At 42.4% G+C, this 21177-nt stretch overlaps 1 protein-coding gene across 2 annotated transcripts; it reads left to right on the top strand.

Annotated features, from left to right (window-relative positions):
* Positions 1-3293: 3293 nt before the first annotated feature.
* C3AR1 (complement C3a receptor 1) lies at positions 3294-20511 on the top strand. 2 transcript variants are annotated; one of them, XM_056529322.1, is made up of 2 exons: positions 3294-3400; positions 18648-20511. In XM_056529322.1, the coding sequence occupies exons 1-2, from the start codon at positions 3338-3340 to the stop codon at positions 19752-19754; spliced, it is 1170 nt and encodes a 389-aa protein (XP_056385297.1). In that variant the 5' UTR covers positions 3294-3337; the 3' UTR covers positions 19755-20511. The 2 variants fall into 2 exon arrangements, with proteins under 2 accessions (XP_056385297.1, XP_056385298.1); XM_056529323.1 differs by lacking the exon at positions 3294-3400 and adding an exon at positions 11769-11891.
* The last annotated feature ends 666 nt before the right edge of the window (positions 20512-21177 follow it).

Raw genomic sequence — 21177 nt, 5'->3', positions numbered from 1 at the left:
CATCCACGAGAGCAGCAACCAAAGAGAGCGATAATTGGACGCAGCTCCCTTATATGGGCAGGGGCTGGACTAATGCTAATTGGTCCATACTAATGTCAAAGGTCCTCCAACATACCATAGAGGTTATTAGCATGGTCACATGACCGAAGGTCCTGTGACGCTGAACAAGGTAAGTACTATACATTACTATAAAATATATATATAATTATTAAATATATACATGCCTTATTATTAGAGATAGACTTAAGGAGAGGCGACTAGGGGCTGTCCCACCTGAGGAACCCTACCTGAATGTAGTTACTCTGACTTTGGGGACCTCTGCACTAGGTACGGTATGCAATACGGTACCGGGACACCACATATATACACATGACTAAGGTTGGCGTGCCCCTGAAATGTAGCGTGGCAGTTTTGTACCCGTGTCCCTCTCCATCTGACATCTGGTAGGCTGTTTTAACATCTTGCACTGTATGAATATTGGCACTATTATGTCTGAGAACATTTTATGATGAAGATATAGGAATATACAAGAGAAAAGAAGGTTATATATATGTGTCCGAGTATCATTATGGACATTAGGCTGATTTAACAAGTCCCTCTGAACACCTGACTAGTGATGTAATGTCTCGGGCCACACTGCAACCTGGGAAAACCTGAGACGACACTCATTTTGTATGTTGTTAAAAATAAACCTTGGGGCAAAAATCGCAGAAGAATTGTGAGACCACCATCACACACACAGGTACAGACAATATATTATGAACTACACTAACTTTACAGCCCCTGTAGCATAGTCAAATAAAAAAAAATCCCGGAATACCCCTTTAATGTCTGAATATGTACTTTTTCATCATGTGCTTTTCTAACATATATTTCTTATCAGACATACAGTGCTATATATTATACTCCTCACAGGCGTCAAACCCCAGCACCATTTTTTTTTCTCTTCATCTTTGTGTGACCTTTATGTGCTTTAACTATTTCTTGTTATAAAATTTGTATTCAAAATAAAAAATAGATAATTTTTAATAAAATATTGTTTCCGGAGGTCTTTACTTTTTGCGCTTTGTGCGCATATAGGTGCATGTGTAAGGATATGCGTTACCCAAAGAAGTGCACTGGATTCTAGTAAATTTTAGCAACTTTAGCAGGTTCGATTCCAGTTAGGCAAAATCAGCAACTCCCTAGTCCTGAGACAATGTGGCCTGTGTTATTTGTGTTTAAAAAAGCTGCCACTAGGTGTCTCCCTACTTGTCCAGAGCACATTTCCTCCCATCTCTTGCACAGACTTTGGACTCCTGCTGGCCTGGCAGAAGTCCAAAATCAGGAAATGCTGAGGGGTGTGTGTGCAGTCTTAGCCAATCATAGCTCATCTCACACTGAACTGCTCTGGCCTGTGTGTAGCAGAGTGAGGGAGGAAGTTCTCCCCTGTATGGCTTCAGATGATGTCACGCCTGCTGGGGAACGCCCCTTCCCAGTCTGTGAATCTGACTGAGACTGAGCAGAAAATACAGAGCAATATCAAGGTAGAAAACTAACAAATAAAAATAAAGGCAGGGGGTGGTTTATCATGATGGGGACAGTGAACTGGGAGGATTATAAAATTTAATAAGATCATGAGAGGTACTCTTTAAGTAAAACTACAACCAAAAAGGACTTGGGGGTACTGGTGGACAATAAACTCTACTTTAGTGATCAGTGCCAGGCAGCGGCTGCCAAGGCTAATAAAGTCATGGGATGTATAGAGAGGCAGAGAGGCTTGTGATAAGGACATAGTTTTGCCTCTGTATAAATCATTAGTCAGACCACATATGGAGTATTGTGTCCAATTCTGGGCCCCTGTATATAAGAAGGACATGGCTGAGCTGGAGAGGGGGCAGAGGAGGGCGACAGAGATAATAATGGTATGGGGGGGATTACAGGACCAAGACAGGTTATTAAGCTTAGGGACGACTTAGGGCCGATCTGATCACAAGGTACAAATATATGAATGGACAGTACAGGGATCTTTCTAGTGATCTTTTTATACATAGGCTGGTAACCATGACAAGGGGGCATCCTCTACATCTACAGGAAAGAAGGTTTCACCATCATCACAGATGAGGATTCTTTACTGTAAGAGCAGTGAGACTATGGAACTCTCTGCCTCATGATGTTGTGATGTCTGACTCAATAAACAAGTTCAAGGGGGGGTCTGGATGTTTTTCTGGAAAAAATATAATATTACAAGTTATGGATACTAGATTTATAGGGATAGAATGTTGATCCAAGGATTTATTCTTTCCTCCGCCATGGGGCAATTGGCATCCGCCTCATGTTTTTTTTTTTATCTTCCTCTGGATCAACACAGTAAGGTTCAAGGTTGAACTCAATGGACTCTTGTCTTTTTTTCCACCTTACAAACTATGTAACTAAATTTCATTGCGTAACAAAATAAATCAAAAACTCATGACATACAGTAACCCCTCGGCCTACGATGGCCCCGACATACGATCATTTCAACATACGATGGCCTCTCAGAGGCAGCATCAACATACGATGCTTTTGTATGTCGGGGCCATCGCATAAACGGCTATCCGGCAGCGCAGACTGCTTCAGCTGCCACCGGATAGCCGTTTACGGTGCCCCGTGTGCTCCGGTGACGATCACTTACCTGTCCTCGGGGCTCCGGCGCGTCCTCTTCGGGATCCCCTGCATCGTCGTCGCTCTCCATCGTCGTCATCACGTCGCTGCGCACGCCGTCCCGTCATCCAATAGGAGCGGCGTGCGTAGCGACGTGATGGCGGCGACGGAGAGCGAGGATGCCGGGGAAGCAGAGGCCTTGCCGGAGCGTCGGGGACACCTCGGGGACGCGGCGACAGCGATGGACATCGACATCCAGGGCAGCGGTGACGAGCGGTGACGGTCCGGAGCGGCGGGGACAGGTGAGTACAACTTCCTCTAACAGTGGTCTTCAACCTGCGGACCTCCAGATGTTTCAAAACTACAACTCCCAGCATGCCCGGACAGCCGTTGGCTGTCCGGGCATGCTGGGTGTTGTAGTTTTGCTACATCTGGAGGTCCGCAGGTTGCAGACCACTGTCCTATACTTTACATTGCACGGATCCCTCAACATGCGATGGTTTCAACAAACGATGGTCCGTTTGGAACGGATTACCATGGTATGTTGAGGGACCACTTGTATAAAATAACCCCCACCCATCCACCGGCCATCTGGATCAGAGCTTTATAACAATGCAAATTGTCCTAGTCAAGATTTCTAAGAGGAAGGAAGTGAGTAAACATAGAAAACAGTGAAGAAGAGAGAAGACGGAGACAACTTTACATATTCTGCCATATGACCACAGATCACCGGCACTGCTACCACCACAAGCCCCGCCAGGAGCGTATACTATTACAGGTACAGTATAACTTTATACAGTGCATATACCATAGGTATCGTAGGACTTTTTTTTTATAAATACATATATGCATATACTGTAATAAAAAAAAAAAAAATTACTTGCTTTGTATATCCTAGATTTACATTTTCCATGAATTTTCCTATATTTTTTTATCACCATGATTTTTTATACTTTCAGACGTAGAAATTTTTTTATTTTCATTTTTTTTTTAAAATCTTCCTCCTATGTTTGCGGGGGTCCCCAGCGGCGGGACCACCCTAATCAGACATCTTATCCCCTATCCAAACCCTGACCTAGACCTTGATCGATCTAAGGAACAGGGACACTTTAAATGTGTACTCCTGTGAAAAACTTTTTTTTTAAATTTTTTTTTTTAAATCAACTGGTGCCAGAAAGTTAAACAGATTTGTAAATTACTTCTATTAAAAAAAAAAAAAAAAAATCTTAATCCTTCCAGTACTTATTAGCTGCTGAATATTACAGAGGAAATAATTTTCTCTTTGGAACACAGAGCTCTCTGCTGACATCACGAGCACAGTGCTCTCTGCCGACATCTCTGTCCATTTTAAGAACTGTCCAGAGTGGGAGAAAAGCCATCCCCATAGCAAACATATGCTGCTCTGGACAGTTCCTAAAATGGACAGAGAGGTCAGCAGAGAGCACTGTGGTCATGATGTCAGCAGAGAGCTCTGTGTTCCAAAACGAAAAGAATTTCCTCTGTGGTATTCAGCAGCTAATAAGTACTGGAAGGATTAAGATTTTTTTTAACAGAAGCAATTTACAAATCTGAATACGAAAAGGAAAAATTGTGTGTGTAGCTCACAACCATTAAATCCGAGGTGTATGTGGTTAATAAAGTCGATCCTCACCGACCAATTTATAAAAAGGGAATTATTAGAAAACATTAAAGGGGTATTCCAGGAAAAAACTATTTTTTTTACATATCAACTGGCTCCAGAAAGATAAACAGATTTGTAAATTACTTCTATTTAAAAACCATAATCCTTTCAGTACTTATGAGCTTCTGAAGTTAAGGTTGTTCTTTTCTGTCTAAGTGCTCTCTGATGACACGTGTCTCCGGAACCGCCCAGTTTAGAAGAGGTTTGCTATGGGGATTTGCTTCTAAACTGGGCGGTTCCCGAGACACGTGTCATCAGAGAGGACTTAGACAGAAAAGAACAACCTTAACTTCAGAAGCTCATAAGTACTGAAAGGATTAAGATTTTTTAATTGAAGTCATTTACAAATCTGTTTAACTTTCTGGAGCCAGTTGATATATAAAAAAAAGTTTTTTTCCTGAAATACCCCTTTAACCCCACCTCAAGGATTTAACCATACCAAATGGTACACAATGATAAATGGAAACAAATTTGTCTTAAACAAATATAAAAATGTATAACACAATCGTGAAATAATTAATCATAAAATAAACACATGACAAAAGAATAAATGTTAAAATAAATAATAATTATATTGCACTACTTGACTATATAGTTACCATTGGGCCCTAATGGTAAAAAATAGTAACACTGCTATTTGATAATAGATATACTTTTGGTTGATAATCCGGCAATGCCGATTCTCCGGCACCTATAAGTATACGGATGAATTTTTGTGAACTTCAGCCGATGATGTAATTGCTAGATAAATGTCCAAATATCTGACATTTCTTTTTTTGTCTTCTCCACAGTGCTCTCTGCTGACACCTGATGACCGTATCAGGAACTGTCCAGAGCAGGAGAAAATCCCCATAGCAAACCTATGCTGCTCTGGACAGTTCCTAACATGGACAGAGGTGTCAGCAGAGAGCAGTATGGACAAGACGAAAAAGAATTATAAAAAACAAAGAATTTCCTCTGTAGCATACAGCTGTTAATAAGTACTGGAAGGATAATTTTTTTTATAGAAGTCATTTACAAATCTGTTTAACTTTCTGGCACCAGTTCATTTGAAAAAAAAGTTTTCCACCGGAGTACCCCTTTAATGAACGCAACACAGTCTAAGTGGGTATATTCAGCTCTGATAATTCTTCTTTTCGGTAATGGCGCTTGTGGGCTAGCAGCTGATAACCCACCAGGACGCTATAGTTTCCTATCTCTGGGTGGAGAAGGAAGAGATCATTTATTGAACAATGTGAAAATTAAAGTCACTGCCAATCAGAACTCGGCATACAGTAGATGCGCAAACTGCACCTGCACATTTTCTTATAGGACCGTATTTTTGATTAATTCAATGTATTTCAATATAACTACAGTGACCCCCCGACCTACGATGGCCCCGACATATGATGAAATTGACATACGATGCTTTTTTATGTCGGGGCCATCGCATTAAGTGCTATCCGGCAGCGCCAAATGCTTAAGCTGCTGCCGGATAGCAGCTTAATGTTCCCCGTGTGGTGCAGTAAGTATTACTTACCCCTCCACGATGCTCCGGGGTGACCTCCGGGTCCAGCGCTGGTCTTCCGGTGTCTTCTCGGCCCTCTCCGATGACGTCAATACGCTGCTGAGCACGTCATCCAATAGGAATGGCGTACGCAGCGGCGTAATGACATCGCTACGCAGGCCCAGTAAGGCCTTGCGGAAGACAGAAGAGGACCGGAGAAGACAGCGGAGGACCGGAGAAGACAGCGGAGGACCGGAGAAGACAGCGGAGGACCGGAGAAGACAGCGGAGGACCGGAGAAGACAGCGGAGGACCGGAGAAGACAGCGGAGGACCGGAGAAGACAGAAGAAGACCGGAGAAGACAGCGGAGGACCGGAGAAGACAGAAGAGGACCGGAGAAGACAGAAGAGGACCGGAGAAGACAGAAGAGGACCGGAGAAGACAGCGGAGGACCGGAGAAGACAGAAGAGGACCGGAAAAGATAGCAGAGGACCGGAGAAGACAGCGGAGAGCCCAGCCGAGGCCCGGGGTCACCATCTCGAGCGGCGGGGACAGGTGAGTACAGCTTCCTATACTTTACATTGCACGGATCCCTCAACATACAATGGTTTCAACAAACGATGGTCCATTTGGAACGAATTACCATCGTATGTTGAGGGACCACTGTACTACCTAGTGTTCCATATTCTTCCATATACCTACCATTTGGTGTTCTATATACAGTGGTCCCTCAACATACGATGGTAATTCGTTCCAAATGGACCATCGTTTGTTGAAACCATCGTATGTTGAGGGATCCGTGCAATGTAAAGTATAGGACAGTGGTCTACAACCTGCGGACCTCCAGATGTTGCAAAACTACAACACCCAGCATGCCCGGACAGCCAACGGCTGGGAGTTGTAGTTTTGCAACATCTGGAGGTCCGCAGGTTGAAGACCACTGTTAAAGGAAGTTGTGCTCACGTGTCCCCGCCGCTCCGGACCATCACCGCTGCCCTGGATGTCGCCGTCCATCGCTGTCGCCGCGTCCCCGTGGTGTCTCCGACGCTCCGGTAAGGCCTCTGCTTTCCCGCCATCCTCGCTCTCCGTCGCCGCCATCACGTTGCTACGTACGCTGCTCCTATTGGATGACGGGACGGCGTGCGCAGCGACGTGATGACGACGATGGAGAGCGCCGATGATGCAGGGGATCCCGAAGAGGACGCGCCGGAGCCCCGAGGACAGGTAAGTGATCATCAGCGGACCACACGGGGCACCGTAAACGGCTATCCGGTGGCAGCTGAAGCAGTCTGCGCTGCAGGATAGACGTTTATGCGATGGCCCCGACATACAAAAGCATCATATGTTGATGTTGCCTTCAACATGCGATGGACTCTGAGAGGCCATCGCATGTTGAAATGATTGTATGTCGGGGCCATCGTAGGTCGAGGGGTCACTGTACTTTTATATAACTACTTCATAACTATTTCGTTTCTGCTTTTTTTGGGGGGGGGGGGGGGGGGAAACGCCAATTCTGCTGCATGGTATTTTTTCGGCCAAAAAAACGCTGCGGCCAGATGTTAGCTGTAAATCAATGAGAAATCGCAAAAATCTTATTCCACTTGGCGTTTTGCACTTTGTTTTTTTTTTATTTTTATTTTTTATCCTTTTGGTGTTTTTTCCACTCTTTTTTGGCGTTTTTCAGCTTCTTGGCGGATTCCCTAAATCGCAGCATGTTGAGCCACTGGTGATCTTTTAGTCAAAATCGTGGTGTTTTTCTCCCATAGAAGTCTATGGGAGTGAGAAAATGCCAAGAAAAACGATTTGTGGGTTTTACCTTTGGTATTTTTGCAGGCGGTTTTTATTCTTTTTTGGACTTTGGCGATCCAAAAAAGTGATGGAGATATCTTTTTTTTTTTTTTTTTTATAAAATTTTGTAGGGTACCATTAAAAATAAATTATAAAAAGATACAGTAGTGAAGGAAAAAATAATATCTAACGAAATGTATCTTTTTTTACAACAACATTTTTATTAATTTTTAAACAGGGATAAATTTATGTGGGCGGGCGGGGACTTAAAAAAGTAGATTGTCCTGTCTATAGCAGAGATGCAGAGCGGCTGTATACAGCGCTCGCATTGCTGCACTATACTCCGGCCACTCACTCATTCATATTTCCCTCAGAGCTGTGATTGGCTGTTCTATGGAACACACAGTTCCATGATGGGAGTAGTAGTACCTGTACTAATTGACAGATCGCCCGTTGCGATCCTCCTGTATAATGTATAAAGGCGGCCGTCCACTCTTCTATGGTCCCCTGCACTCACATATACATACACATATTCATATTTCCCGCAGAGAGATGTGATTGGCCAGATGGTTCCAGCCAATCACAGCTCTCTATGATAAATATGAATAGGTGTATATATACGTCAGTGTAGGGGACAGTCAGGAGTGATACCCGCTGTGATCTTTCCTTAACTGCAGGTACTACTACTCCCAACATGGAGCACACTCTGCTCCATGCTGGGAGCTGTAGTACCACATTAATAGACAGATCGCAGCGGGTGTCAGAAGTTACACTCGCTGCAATCTGTCTATTAATGCAGGTACTACAGCTCCCAGCATGGAGCAGAGTGTGCTCCATGTTGGGAGTAGTAGTACCTGCAGGTAAGAACAGATCACAGCTAATGTCACTACTGACATCCGATGCGATCGTCCTGTCTATAGCAGAGATGCAGAGCGGCTGTATACAGCGCTCGCATCTCTGCACTATACTCCGGCCAGCCACTCACTCATTCATATTTCCCTCAGAGCTGTGATTGGCTGCAACCATCCAGCCAATCACCACTCTGGGCGGAAAATATGAATTTCTATTCACATCACTGGCCGGAGTACAGAGCAGAGATGTGAGCGCTGTATAGAGCCGCTCCGCATCTCTGCTATATTATAGAAGACAGTTGTGACACCCGATGCGATATGTCTATTAGTACAGGTACTCCTACTCCCACCATGGAACAGTCTGTTCCATGCTGGGAGTAGTAGTACTACCTAAAAAATTTAAAAAAATAGAGAAAAAAAGTGAAACACACACACTTTATTAAGAATTTACTAAAATTTAGTTATAAAATATATACATTTTGTTAAATAAAAATTTTTCCATCACTACTGCATCCTTTTTATTTTTTTTTTATTTTTTTTTTATTTTTTTTTTTGGTACCCAACAAATTTTGGGTACCAAAAAAAATTGCCAAGGTGCAATTTCCACACAAATGAAAAAACGACAGAAAAAACGACAGACGCAGGACATTGCACTGGCGTTTTTTCAGGCGTTTTTTTCAACCCAAAAAACGCAGGACAAAAAAACAAGAAGAAACTTAGCCTTAGAGCTGTTAGGGTATAAAAGCGATCTGTACCTTTCCTAGAGCTGATGGTGGCTGCTAAACTTAACAAAATGGCAATTTTTTATTTCTCAACAAAGTGTCAAGGAGGCGGAGCTGAGCTGCTCAAGTGCCACACTATGGCACACTTCCCTGTCCACCTTAACCTGCCAGCCCCACCTTGATTGATGTACCGGTCTGTCAGTCAAAGAAGCACTGGAAGTAGCTTTACTCCACCTCCTTGACACTTGAAAGTAAAAGTTGAAAGAAAAAATCTGGCAGATTTTAGGGTGCATTCACACCATGTTTAGCTAATACGGTCACACGCCCCCATAGACATGAATGTAGGGGGCGTAGTGTGACGTCACAACCACTGCCTCCAGCTCCGAGCATTCTGATCAAAACATTCTGAACAAATGAGCATCAGAGTACCCCTTTAAGGCAAGATTCATGTCGAAAAATTCTGCTACATATGGACTTACCAAAACCCCTTTTCTGCCCTAGACGACAAGGGATACTGACATTAACCTCACAAATAATGAAGGACATTGGCATTTTCTGCCGATATCAGTCATTAACCCCTTAAGTGCCATGATCAATAATGATATGGCATTTAAAATTTTAACCCTTCCAGTACTTATCAGCTGCTCTATGCTCCAGAGGAAGTCGTGTAGTTCTTTTCTGTCTGACAGTGCTCTCTGCTGTCCAGAGTAGGAGCAAATCCCCATAGCAAACCTCTCCTGCTCTGGACAGTTCCTGACACGGACCGAGGTGTCAGCAGAGAGCACTATGGTCAGATAGAAAAGAACTACACAACTTCCTCTGGAGCAAACAGCAACTGATAAGTACTGGAAGGATTAAGATTTTTAAATAGAAGTAATTTACTAATTGGTATAATTTTCTGGCACCAGTTGGTTTGAAAACCTTTTTTAAATTACAAAAAAAAAACCTCCCCTTATAAAAATTACTCCCCCTTTTCCCATTTTTCAAAAAAGCTAAAATAAATAAATAAATAAAGAAAGCCCTATTAAAACCCAATGTTTATGATCCCCCACGGTGCACAGCATAAACATAAAAAAAAAAAACACCAGAATTTCAATTTTTTTTTCTTCATATTTTCATATATCAGAAAAAAAATTAATAAAAAGTCTATCAAATTAAAATCAAAACATATATGGTACTGATAAAAACTACTGATACAGCCCCGTATACGGAAAAATAAAAAACTTAATTAGTGGTAAAATTATAGAAAAGCATGTAACCATGGGTATCGTTTTATTGGATTGCCCCACAAAATAAAGAGAATGGGGGACATTTATCAATGTTGGTGTAAGGTAGTAAAGATTATACCTGTTTGCTTGATGTATTGTTTACACAGTTGCTCAAAATTTACCAAAAAGGTGCACGGGACTTGATAAATTTTGCTCAATTATAGAAACCAGTGAGCTGCAGAGATTGGTTGGGGTATTCCAGGAAAAAAACTTTTTATATATATATAAAATATATATATATATATATATATATATATATATATATATATATATCAACTGGCTCCAGAAAGTTAATCAGATTTGTAAATTACTTCTCTTAAAAAATCTTAATCCTTTTAATAATTATCAGCTGCTGAAGTTGAGTTGTTCTTTTCTGTCTGGCAACAGTGCTCTCTGCTGACATCTGTCTGTCTCGGTAACTGCACACAGTAGAAGAGGTTTGCTATGGGGATTTGCTTCTACTCTGGGCAGTTCCCGAGACAGGTGTCATCAGAGAGCACTTACACAGAAAAGAACAACTCAACTTCAGAAGCTCATAAATACTGAAAGGATTAAGATTTTTTAATAGAAGTAATTTACAAATCTGTTTAACTTTCTGGAGCCAGTTGATATATATATTAAAAAAAAAAAGCTTTTTCCTGGATAACCCCTTTAAGCTTTGAGCTCTGGCATCTGGCACTTTTGTACGTGTAGGTTGGCGCAAAAAAAAACTAGGCTTTCTGTCTAGTGATGAGCGGCAGGGGCCATATTCGAATTCGCAATATTTTGTGAATATATTGCCAATTATTCGTCCTGTGTTCGCGAAATTTGCATATTCGCTATATTCGTTGACTTTCTGTTCCATGCGAAAGTTTGCATGGAAAAAAAAATAGTTTTCGTCATTACGAATACATAGCACCATATTCTAAATATTTGTGAATCCGTGAAGTGCCGATATTCGTGATAAAAATTAGCATTACGAATATTCGTGCTCAGCACTGTTTCTGACATATATTATGATGGTAAGAATAGTGCAACATGGTGCCCTGTTCTATCAATCCAATGACATATGCCATGACAGAACCAGGCAGATCCCATTGTAAGTCACCGGTGTTTGTCATGTACTCTAGTGGTGGAAGTGAAGAATGGATTCTGCAGGTAGATTATGCTCAGTGTTGTAAGCAAGGAGCTGCTAACATGGTGGATGGGAAGTATGTATCACAGGCTTCTGGTCTCAGCGACAGAAGTCTGGAGTGTGGGTCTGGGTTTTTGGGAGTGACTGAAGGTTCTGGAGATAAAGACACTCCTATACTCCAGTTCAGTGGTGTGTTTGTGTTGGAGTCCTGAACCTGATCAGGTGTGCAGCAGAGAGGCGTTACCAGTTAGCAGCAGAGAGGCGTTGCTCTGAAGTAGATCAGCTTGTCTGTACTATGTTGGACACTGATACGCTGCACCAAATGGATGGACTTTGGGACTGAATATGCCAGGTTTTGGGTGAGAAGATCAAACGTTGATGTTATGTAAAGAACATGATGTGTAGGACATTTAAAGGGGTACTCCGCTGCTCAGCATTTGGAACAATCTCTTCCGAACGCTGGAGCTGGCACTGGGATCTTAGCCCCGCCCCCCTTCATGACGTCACACCCCGCCCCCTCAATGCAAGTCTATGGGAGGGTGCGTGATGGCGGCCACGCCCCCTCCTATAGACTTTCATTGAGGGGGCGGGGTGTGACATCATGAGGGGGCGGGGTTATGACGTCACGAGCTCCCTGCGTCGGCTCCAGAGTCCGGAACAGTTTGTTCCAAACGTTGAGCAGCAAAGTACCCCTTTAAGTTCCTTTTATACCCCATGCCGCAAATGGAACTTAATGCTGTATGTGAATTATTACAATAAACCGAGGACTACTGAACTGTGACACCTGAAGGGTCCTGTTCTACAGTGTGTATATATATGTGTGTATATATATATATATATATATATATATATATATGTTCCAACATAACTTCAGAATGGCTGGAGATAATTTGATTACACTTGGTGCACAGCTTTCTTATATGTCATCTAAAAATATATGAATACAAAAAACACAAAAAGGATAGGGTTACTATAAGGCATCAAAATATATTGACTGAAAAAAAATAAAATAATATATATATATATATATATATATTATGTAATACAATTACTAATAGTAACGCATATAAGGTGCAGAAGTAAACCCAAATCACTACAGCTAGTATGAACTCCCATACATAATAGCACAACAAGAAAAAATGGAGTCACTTTATAGAAATATACAAAATCCAAAGTTTATTAAATCACATATATAAAAACACATTGGAGGCATAACACACTCAATGGGGGAGAGAAAACAAAAACACCAAGGTGTCACACTGTACCCGGTTCATTAAAAGTAGTAACATATGATAAATATATATATATACAATAAAGAGCTACAAAAAAGAAGAAAAACAGCCCTATAGTAATTAGTACATACTTGGATAATGCACGGTCCCGGGGAACAGGATGACACCACCCCAATGTCCCGATACCGACAATCTCCACAGCCCAAGAGGAAAACAGGGGAGTCGGGACAGTTAATTCATACTTTACCATGACGTTGGTCTGGCGGCAGGATGTTTTTAAACTCCTGAACAATCTCCATGCCCCAGTAGTAACACAATCAGGAGAAGTATCGGAAGTCCCATACAAGTATATGGTACAGTGGGGATCAAAAGTTTGGGCACCCCAGGTAACAATTTGTATTAATGTGCATAAAGAAGCCAAGGAAAGATGGAAAAATCTCCAAAAGGCATCAAATTACAGATTAGACATTCTTATAATATGTCAACAAAAGTTAGATTTTATTTCCATCATTTACACTTTCAAAATAATAGAAAACAAAAAAATGGCGTCTGCAAAAGTTTGGGCACCTTGCAGAATTTATTGCATGCACTGCCCCCTTTGCAAAGCTGAGACCTGCCAGTGTCATGAATTGTTCTCAATCATCATCTGGGAAGACCAGGTGATGTCCATCTCAAAGGTTTTAAATGCCCAGACTCATCTGTCCTTGCCCCAACAATCAGCACCATGGGTTCTTCTAAGCAGTTGTCTAGAAATCTGAAACTGAAAATAGTTGACGCTCACAAAGCTGGAGAAGTCTATAAGAAGATAGCAAAATGTTTTCAGATGTCGAAAATATCAGACAGAACAGCTCGCAGGATTGTGAGAAATTCAAAACCCACGTTTGACTGCACAATCCCTCCAGAAAGATCTGGCAGACACTGGAGTTGTGGTACACTATTTCACTATAAAGAGATACTTGTACAAATATGGTCTTCATGGAAGAGTCATCAGAAGAAAACCTCTTCTACGTCCTCACCACAAAAATCAGCGTTTGAACTTTGCAAATGAACATATAGACAAGCCTGATGCATTTTGGAAGCAAGTTCTGTGGACCGATGAGGTTAAAATAAAATTTTTTGGCCGAAATGAGCAAAGGTACGTTTGGAGAAGAAGGGGAACAGAATTTAATGAAAAGAACCTCTGTGCAACTGTTAAGCATGGGGGTGGATCAAACATGCTTTGGGGTTGTATTGCAGCCAGTGGCACAGGGAACATCTCACGAGTAGAAGGAAAAATGGATTCAATAACATTTCAGCAAATTTTGGATGCTAACTTGATGCCATCTGTGAAAAAGCTGAAGTTAAAGAGAGGATGGCTTCTACAAATGGATAATGATCCTAAACACACCTCGAAATCCACGGGGGATTACATCAAGAGGCGTAAACTGAAGGTTTTGTCATGGCCTTCACAATCTCCTGACCTCAACATAATTGAAAATCTATGGATAGAACTTAAAAAAACAGTGCGTGACAGACAGCCCAGAAATCTCAAAGAACTGGAAGACTTTTGTAAGGAAGAATGGGAAAAGATACCTCAAACAAGAATTGAAAGACTCTTGGCTGGCTACAAAAAGCGTTTACAAGCTGTGATACTTGCCAAAGGGGGCAGTACAAGATATTAACTCTGCAGGGTGCCCAAACTTTTGCAGACGCCATTTTTTTGTTTTCTGTTATTTTGAAAGTGTAAATGATGGAAATAAAATCTAACTTTTGTTGACATATTATAAGAATGTCTAATCTGTAATTTGTTGCCTTTTGGAGATTTTTCCATCTTTCCTTGGCTTCTTTATGCACATTAATACAAATTTTTACCTGGGGTGCCCAAACTTTTGATCCCCTACTGTTTGTCTCCTGATTTTGTTACTCTCGGGCTACAGAGATTTAAAGAGGCACTGTCATTGTTAAAAACGTTTCATATATTGCAGGACTCATTATAATATGACATTTCACAATATACACCTGTTAAAATTTTTTTTAACTTTCACCTGAAATTCAAGCTAAAAATAGCCACCACTAGGGGTCTTTTATGAAAAGAGAGTGTAGCTCACTCAGTGGGTAAATATACCTGAGGTGAACTGGTGTTACCTTCACCCAAAGGTCTATACACTACAGAAAATAAATTAGTTGATAAATCAACTAGAGACCAGTCCTCAAGGTATATGTAGGGAAAAAAGAAGAAATAAAGAGAATAGAAAAGAATAGAAAATGATCCAGGTATTAATTAAAATAGTGTCCCTGCAGGGCCCTTGCATGGGACACAGAACACAGCGTGGATAGTAAAATTGAATAAAAAGAAGAAACTTGCATCTATAGTTCAGTATCACATATTCAATGTTAAAATCAATAATGATGAATTATCAGTGTGCTTTCACTGCTCAGTCTCTTATAGGAACAAAGTGATTCACTTGGTGAAATGAGGAGAATAGGGAAAATAACAGGGTCCGGTGCACAGCACCACTCACCACCCTTACGGCCGCTGGTATTGCTGGTATCGCCAGCGGAGCTGTTTCAGTGATGTGGCACGGAGGTGTCAGGTCTCCGGTAGTAACAGTCTGTGTCTCCTGTGTCCGGCAACGCTGTGTGTAGCGCTGTAGGTAGCGTTGAAGATGTCTTCTTTGCAAGGTCCGCGGCCAGACAGACTAGTCTAGATTTTGCAGCATACTGGATACCGGCCGTAAAGCATACCGGTATCCAGTATAGAAGATTTCTATTGTGTATGCAAAACTACAGATAAAGGATGTGTGGACATGCTGGGAGCTGTAGTTTTACAACAGCTGGAGGCCACACTGCTCTAACACAGTTATTTACAAACATTGCAGCTTCAGTTGTTACTAAACTACAACTCCCAGCATACTGAAATAGTCAAAGCTTTCTCGGACTCCTGAATGACAAAGAAGTTGATCAGACATTCAGGAGTCTGTGAAAGATGAATGACGCACATAGTGACAGCTATGCTGATTAGCATCCAGCTTTACTAGGAGAAGATAAAACAGATTGAACATGTATTCATAACAATGCTGTACTTTTATCTAAAAAATCCTTGCACTCATTTTATAAAGATCTAGTCTTACATTTATACATTTTATCCTGTTATGAATTCACCATAATGTCTTCTGATTACTGAAGGCAAGCTCCAAGCATCTTCCTCTGACACATGACACAGCATAAAACCAGAGAGGAAAGGGTTACAGAATAGAGAGTACTGATTGGCTGACTGCACAGGCTTGCTCCTGTGAGGGAGACAGACTGACACGCCCCCTCCAGCCTGCACAATGAAAAAGTAACTCACCAGCAGATAAATGCTTATATCTCTGGATATATAGGTCCGAGACACATAAAAATGATATGCACATGATCAGGATTGGGTCCTGAGTAACATATCACTTTTTTTCTTTTTTTTGCACTATGACAGGTACGCTTTAAACATCCTGCTATGGGACCAACGTCGTGGTAAAGTAAGATTAAACTGTCTGGCAGGCAGATGCTGAGAATAGTCAGTGTGGAAGCAGGAGAGGGGACAGGGCAGGTGGGGAAGAGAAGATTTATTGTGGGCCGAGAGAAGAGTGAGTAGGGGGAAAAGACAACAGTGCAGGGGCAGGGAGAGGACATGGCAGTGCTGCTGCAGTGAGTAGTGCAAGGAGGACTATATGGGAGCTATAACACTGCAAAAGAAAAGTGGAAAAAAAAGTTAATAAAGGTCATTTAACCCCTTCCCTAATAAAAGTTTGAATCACCCCCCTTTTCCCATTAAAATAAACATATGTGGTATCGCCGCGTGCATAAATGTCCAAACTATAAAAATATATTGTTAATTAAACCGCACGGTCAATGGCGTACGCGCAAAAAAATTCCAAAGTCCAAAATAGTGTATTTTTGGTCACTTATATCATAAAAAATTTATGAAAAGCGATCAAAAAGTCCGATCAATGCAAAAATGGTACAGATAAAAACTTCAGAACACGGCACAAAAAATTAGCCCTCATACTGGCCCGTACACGGAAAAATAGAAAAATTATAGGGGTCAGAAGATGACAATTTTAACCCCTTAAGGACCAAGGACGTACCGGTACGTCCTTGGTCCTGCTCTTCTGATATAACGCGGGGTTACACAGTAACCCCGCGTCATATCCCGGCGGGCCCGGCGTCATAGTGAAGCCGGGACCCGCCTCTAATAGTGCGCAGCGCCGATCGCGGCGCCGCGCGCTATTAACCCTTTAGCCGCGCTAAAAGTGAAAGTGAAAGTTCCCGACTAGCTCAGTCGGGCTGTTCGGGATAGCCGCGGCTAATCGCGGCATCCCGAACAGCTGACAGGACAGCGGGAGGGCCCCTTCCTGCCTCCTCACTGTCCGATCGCCGAATGACTGCTCAGTGCCTGAGATCCAGGCATGAGCAGTCATGCGGCAGAATCGTTGATCACTGGTTTCTTATGAGAAACCATTGATCAATGATGAAGATCAGTGTGTGCAGTGTTATAGGTCCCTATGGGACCTATAACACTGCAAAAAAAAAGTGAAAAAAAAAAGTGAATAAAGATCATTTAACTCCTCCCCTATTAAAAGTTTGAATCACCCCCCTTTTCCAATAAAAAAAAAAAAACAAAGTGTAAATAAAAATAAAAATAAACATATATGGTATCACCGCGTGCGGAAATGTCCGAATTATAAAAATATATCATTAATTAAACTGCTCGGTCAATGGCGTGCGCGCAAAAAAATTCCAAAGTCCAAAATAGTGCATTTTTGGTCACTTTTTATATAATTTAAAAATGAATAAAAAGATCAATAAGTCCTATCAATGCAAAAATGGTACCGTTAAAAACTTCAGATCACGGCGCAAAAAATGAGCCCTCATACCGCCCCATACACGGAAAAATTAAAAAGTTATAGGGGTCAGAAGATGACAATTTTAAACGTATTAATTTTCCTGCATGTAGTTATGATTTTTTCAAGAAGTCCGACAAAATCAAACCTATATAAGTAGGGTATCATTTTAATCGTATGGACCTACAGAATACATATCAGGTGTCATTTTTACCAAAAAATTTACTACGTAGAAACGGAAGCCCCCAAAAGTTACAAAACAGCGTTTTTTTTTTCAATTTTGTCGCACAATGATTTTTTTTCCCGCTTCACCATAGATTTTTGGGCAAAATGACTGACGTCATCACAAAGTAGAATTGGTGGCGCAAAAAATAAGCCATCATATGGATTTTTAGGTGTAAATTTGAAAGAGTTATGATTTTTTAAAGGCAAGGAGCAAAAAACGAAAATGCAAAAACGGAAAAAACCCCGGTCCTTAAGGGGTTAAACGTATACATTTTCCTGCATATAGTTATGATTTTTTTCAGAAGTGCGACAAAATCAAACCTATATAAGTAGGGTATCATTTTAACCGTATGGTCCTACAGAATAAAGATAAGGTGTCATTTTTACTGAAAAATGCACTGCGCAGAAACGGAAGCCCCCAAAAGTTACAAAATGAAATTTTTTCTTCAATTTTATCACACAATGAATTTTTTTTCCCGTTTCGCCGAGTCCTTAAGGGGTTAAAGGGGTACTCCGCTGCTCAGCAATTGGAACAAACTGTTTCGAACGCTGGAGCCGGCATTGGGAGCTCGTGACGTCATAGCCCCGCCCCCTCATGACGTCACGCCCCGCCCCCTCAATGCAAGTCTATGGGAGGGGGCGTGGCAGCCACAGTTTGTTCCAAGTGCTGAGCTGCGGAGTACCCTTTAAGCTCTTGTTGTGACAGTGACTAAATCCCAGAAACTCTGAGCTACGCCCAAAGTGCAAGCATCAAATGTATCTAAATAGATATCTACTAAACCTCTATATTTTTTTGCAGGTAACCAGGATGTTCAATGGAAGTGATGAGAATCCAGGCTTTCCACACCCTCATAGCCAAATGACTGCGTTCACAACGCTGGCTTATACGTTCACCTTTTTGCTGGGAGTCCCCGGCAATATTATGGTGCTTTGGGTCACTGGTGTGAAGATGAAGAGGACGGTGAACACCATTTGGTTCTGGAACCTTGCTGTGGCTGACATCATGTGCTGTTTGTCTCTTCCATTCTCCGCCATCCAGTTATATTACAATGAATGGTTATATGGTGCTGCGCTCTGCAAGATTATCCCGGCCATAGTCATCCTGAACATGTTCGCCAGCATCTTCACCTTGGTGGCCATCAGCATTGATCGTTGTGTTCAGGTAGTCCTGCCCGTGTGGGCCCAGAATCACCGCAGCCTACGCATGGCTTGGTTCATCTGCCTGGTTATTTGGATATTATCATTCATTATGTCAATGCCCGCCTTTCTCTACAGACACTTGTCCACAGATCACAACATCACCAGCTGCGAGCACCAGTTCGGTGGCCATGATGACGCCATTTATGAAGATGCTGTGGATTCCATTGACTTTGTTTACAATGGCTTCTTCAGTCACAATGAATCTGATGTTTCCTCAACCATTGGTCTTGAACTCCCTGACTTTGGTCTGCACACGCACATCTCTAATGCTGAAGTTACCGTCACAGTTTCACGTATGTTATTCGGGTTCTTGTTCCCTCTCTTGATCATTGCTGCTTGTTACATTCGTCTGGCTCTTAAAGTACAAAATAGCAGGTTCCTCAAGGTGGGCAGAAAAACGACCAAGGTGGTATGGTGCATCATCTTAGCCTTTTGCTTTACCTGGGCGCCCTACCACATCATCGGCATGGTACTATTGTACGTTCAGAACCCAATTACGAAAAATCTGAATGACATCTCTGTGGCTTTGGCGTTCTGCAACAGTTGCATCAACCCAGTGCTCTACGTCTTCATGGGCAAAGACTTCAAGACCAAGATGAAACAGTCTTTGCGGCAGCTCATGGAAAGCGCCTTCAGCGAAGAAGTCACTAAAACCACTGAACATAGCAGGATGAGAAGCTCCATCCAAAACAGTTTAGACGTCTGAGGAGATTAAACTACTTAAAGGGTGAGAGGAAAAAATGAGGGGAAGGCACATCTATTGATAGCGGTGTTCATGGTGATACACCAATCATAATGCACACAAGCTGTCACGATCCGGGGTCCAGCAGTATATTGATGACACCTGCGGGGTGCACGTAATCTAGCTGAAGGATCAATGTACCACAAAACCCAGGGCTGGTGCAAGGATTTTTGCCACCCTAGTTGAAAGCTAATTTTGCCACCCCTTGACCCTGCCCATAGGCTCTGCCCTTTGACACGCCCCACCTTGGGGTGACACTCTGTAACAAACCCCCTCATCATGTAATAACTTTTACTGGGGTGACACACTGTAGCAAACCTCCTTCCCATGTAATCTCCTTACTACTGGGGTGACACACCAAACAAACCTCCTTCTCATGAAATATCCTTACTACTGGAGTGACACACTGTAACAAACCTCCTCCTCATGTAATCTCCTTACTACTGGGGTGACACACTGTAACAAACCTCCTCCTCATGTATTTACCTTACTACTTGGATGACACGGTGGTACTGGCTGGGTGGGTGCTTGGGGTGAGCGGGAGCTTCGGATTCTAGTGGGCCACTAACTTTCTTGCAGAGTGCAGAGCGGTGCCCCCATCAAGAGGGCGCTCTAGGCGGCTGCCTATCTTACCTATAGGCAGAACCGGCCCTGACAAAACCAAGAAAACAATAGCATGCACTCACCGCTTGTCTGGGATCACCGGAAGGCCTCACGAGATGTAACGAAGCGTTCAGAGGCAACGCCGGCCATTTCACACGTCAGCGCGTGCTTCTTCTGGCCTGAGGCCAGAAGAAGCACGAGCTGATGTGTGAAACGGCCGGCGTTGCCTCTGAACGCTTCGGTACATCCTGCGTTCCGCAGAATACCCCTTTAAAAGTTGGCTGCAACTTTTTTGCTATCTAATGTGTGATCATTGGGGGGGGGGGGGTCTGCCGCCTACCTATCAGCAGAAGGAAGGAACCATGGTGCTTTTTCATTCCTGAAAGTTGGATAGAATTATGCTGCACGACCATACCATTTGTTCTGGTGACTGAAGGGGGTTAAACCATTTAAAGACCACTTATTGATGACAATAAAGATGTGTGAAGGATAAAGGGGCAGCAGCACAGTTGTAGCACTGGGTCCTCTTCACAGTTCTTTACCTCCACATTGACCCCTGGCCACCCAGCCTCACAAGGAACTGCAATGTGGCCCTCAAAAGGGGAAGCACTGCTACACCATAAACATCTGCATAGTTCTAAAGGGCCACAGACTGATGGCATCTTTAGCTTTTATACCGTCGCTCACTATCCCAAACTTTCTAGGAAAAACCTGCCTGACTCTACTATACTTAGTGATACAAATTATTTTAATGTTTCTGGAAGTTTAGATTTTTGGATTTACT

Source organism: Hyla sarda, chromosome 7, assembly GCF_029499605.1.
Source record: "Hyla sarda isolate aHylSar1 chromosome 7, aHylSar1.hap1, whole genome shotgun sequence".
Taxonomy (NCBI): Eukaryota; Metazoa; Chordata; class Amphibia; order Anura; family Hylidae; genus Hyla; species Hyla sarda.
This window is presented reverse-complemented; position numbering and strand designations above follow the sequence as displayed.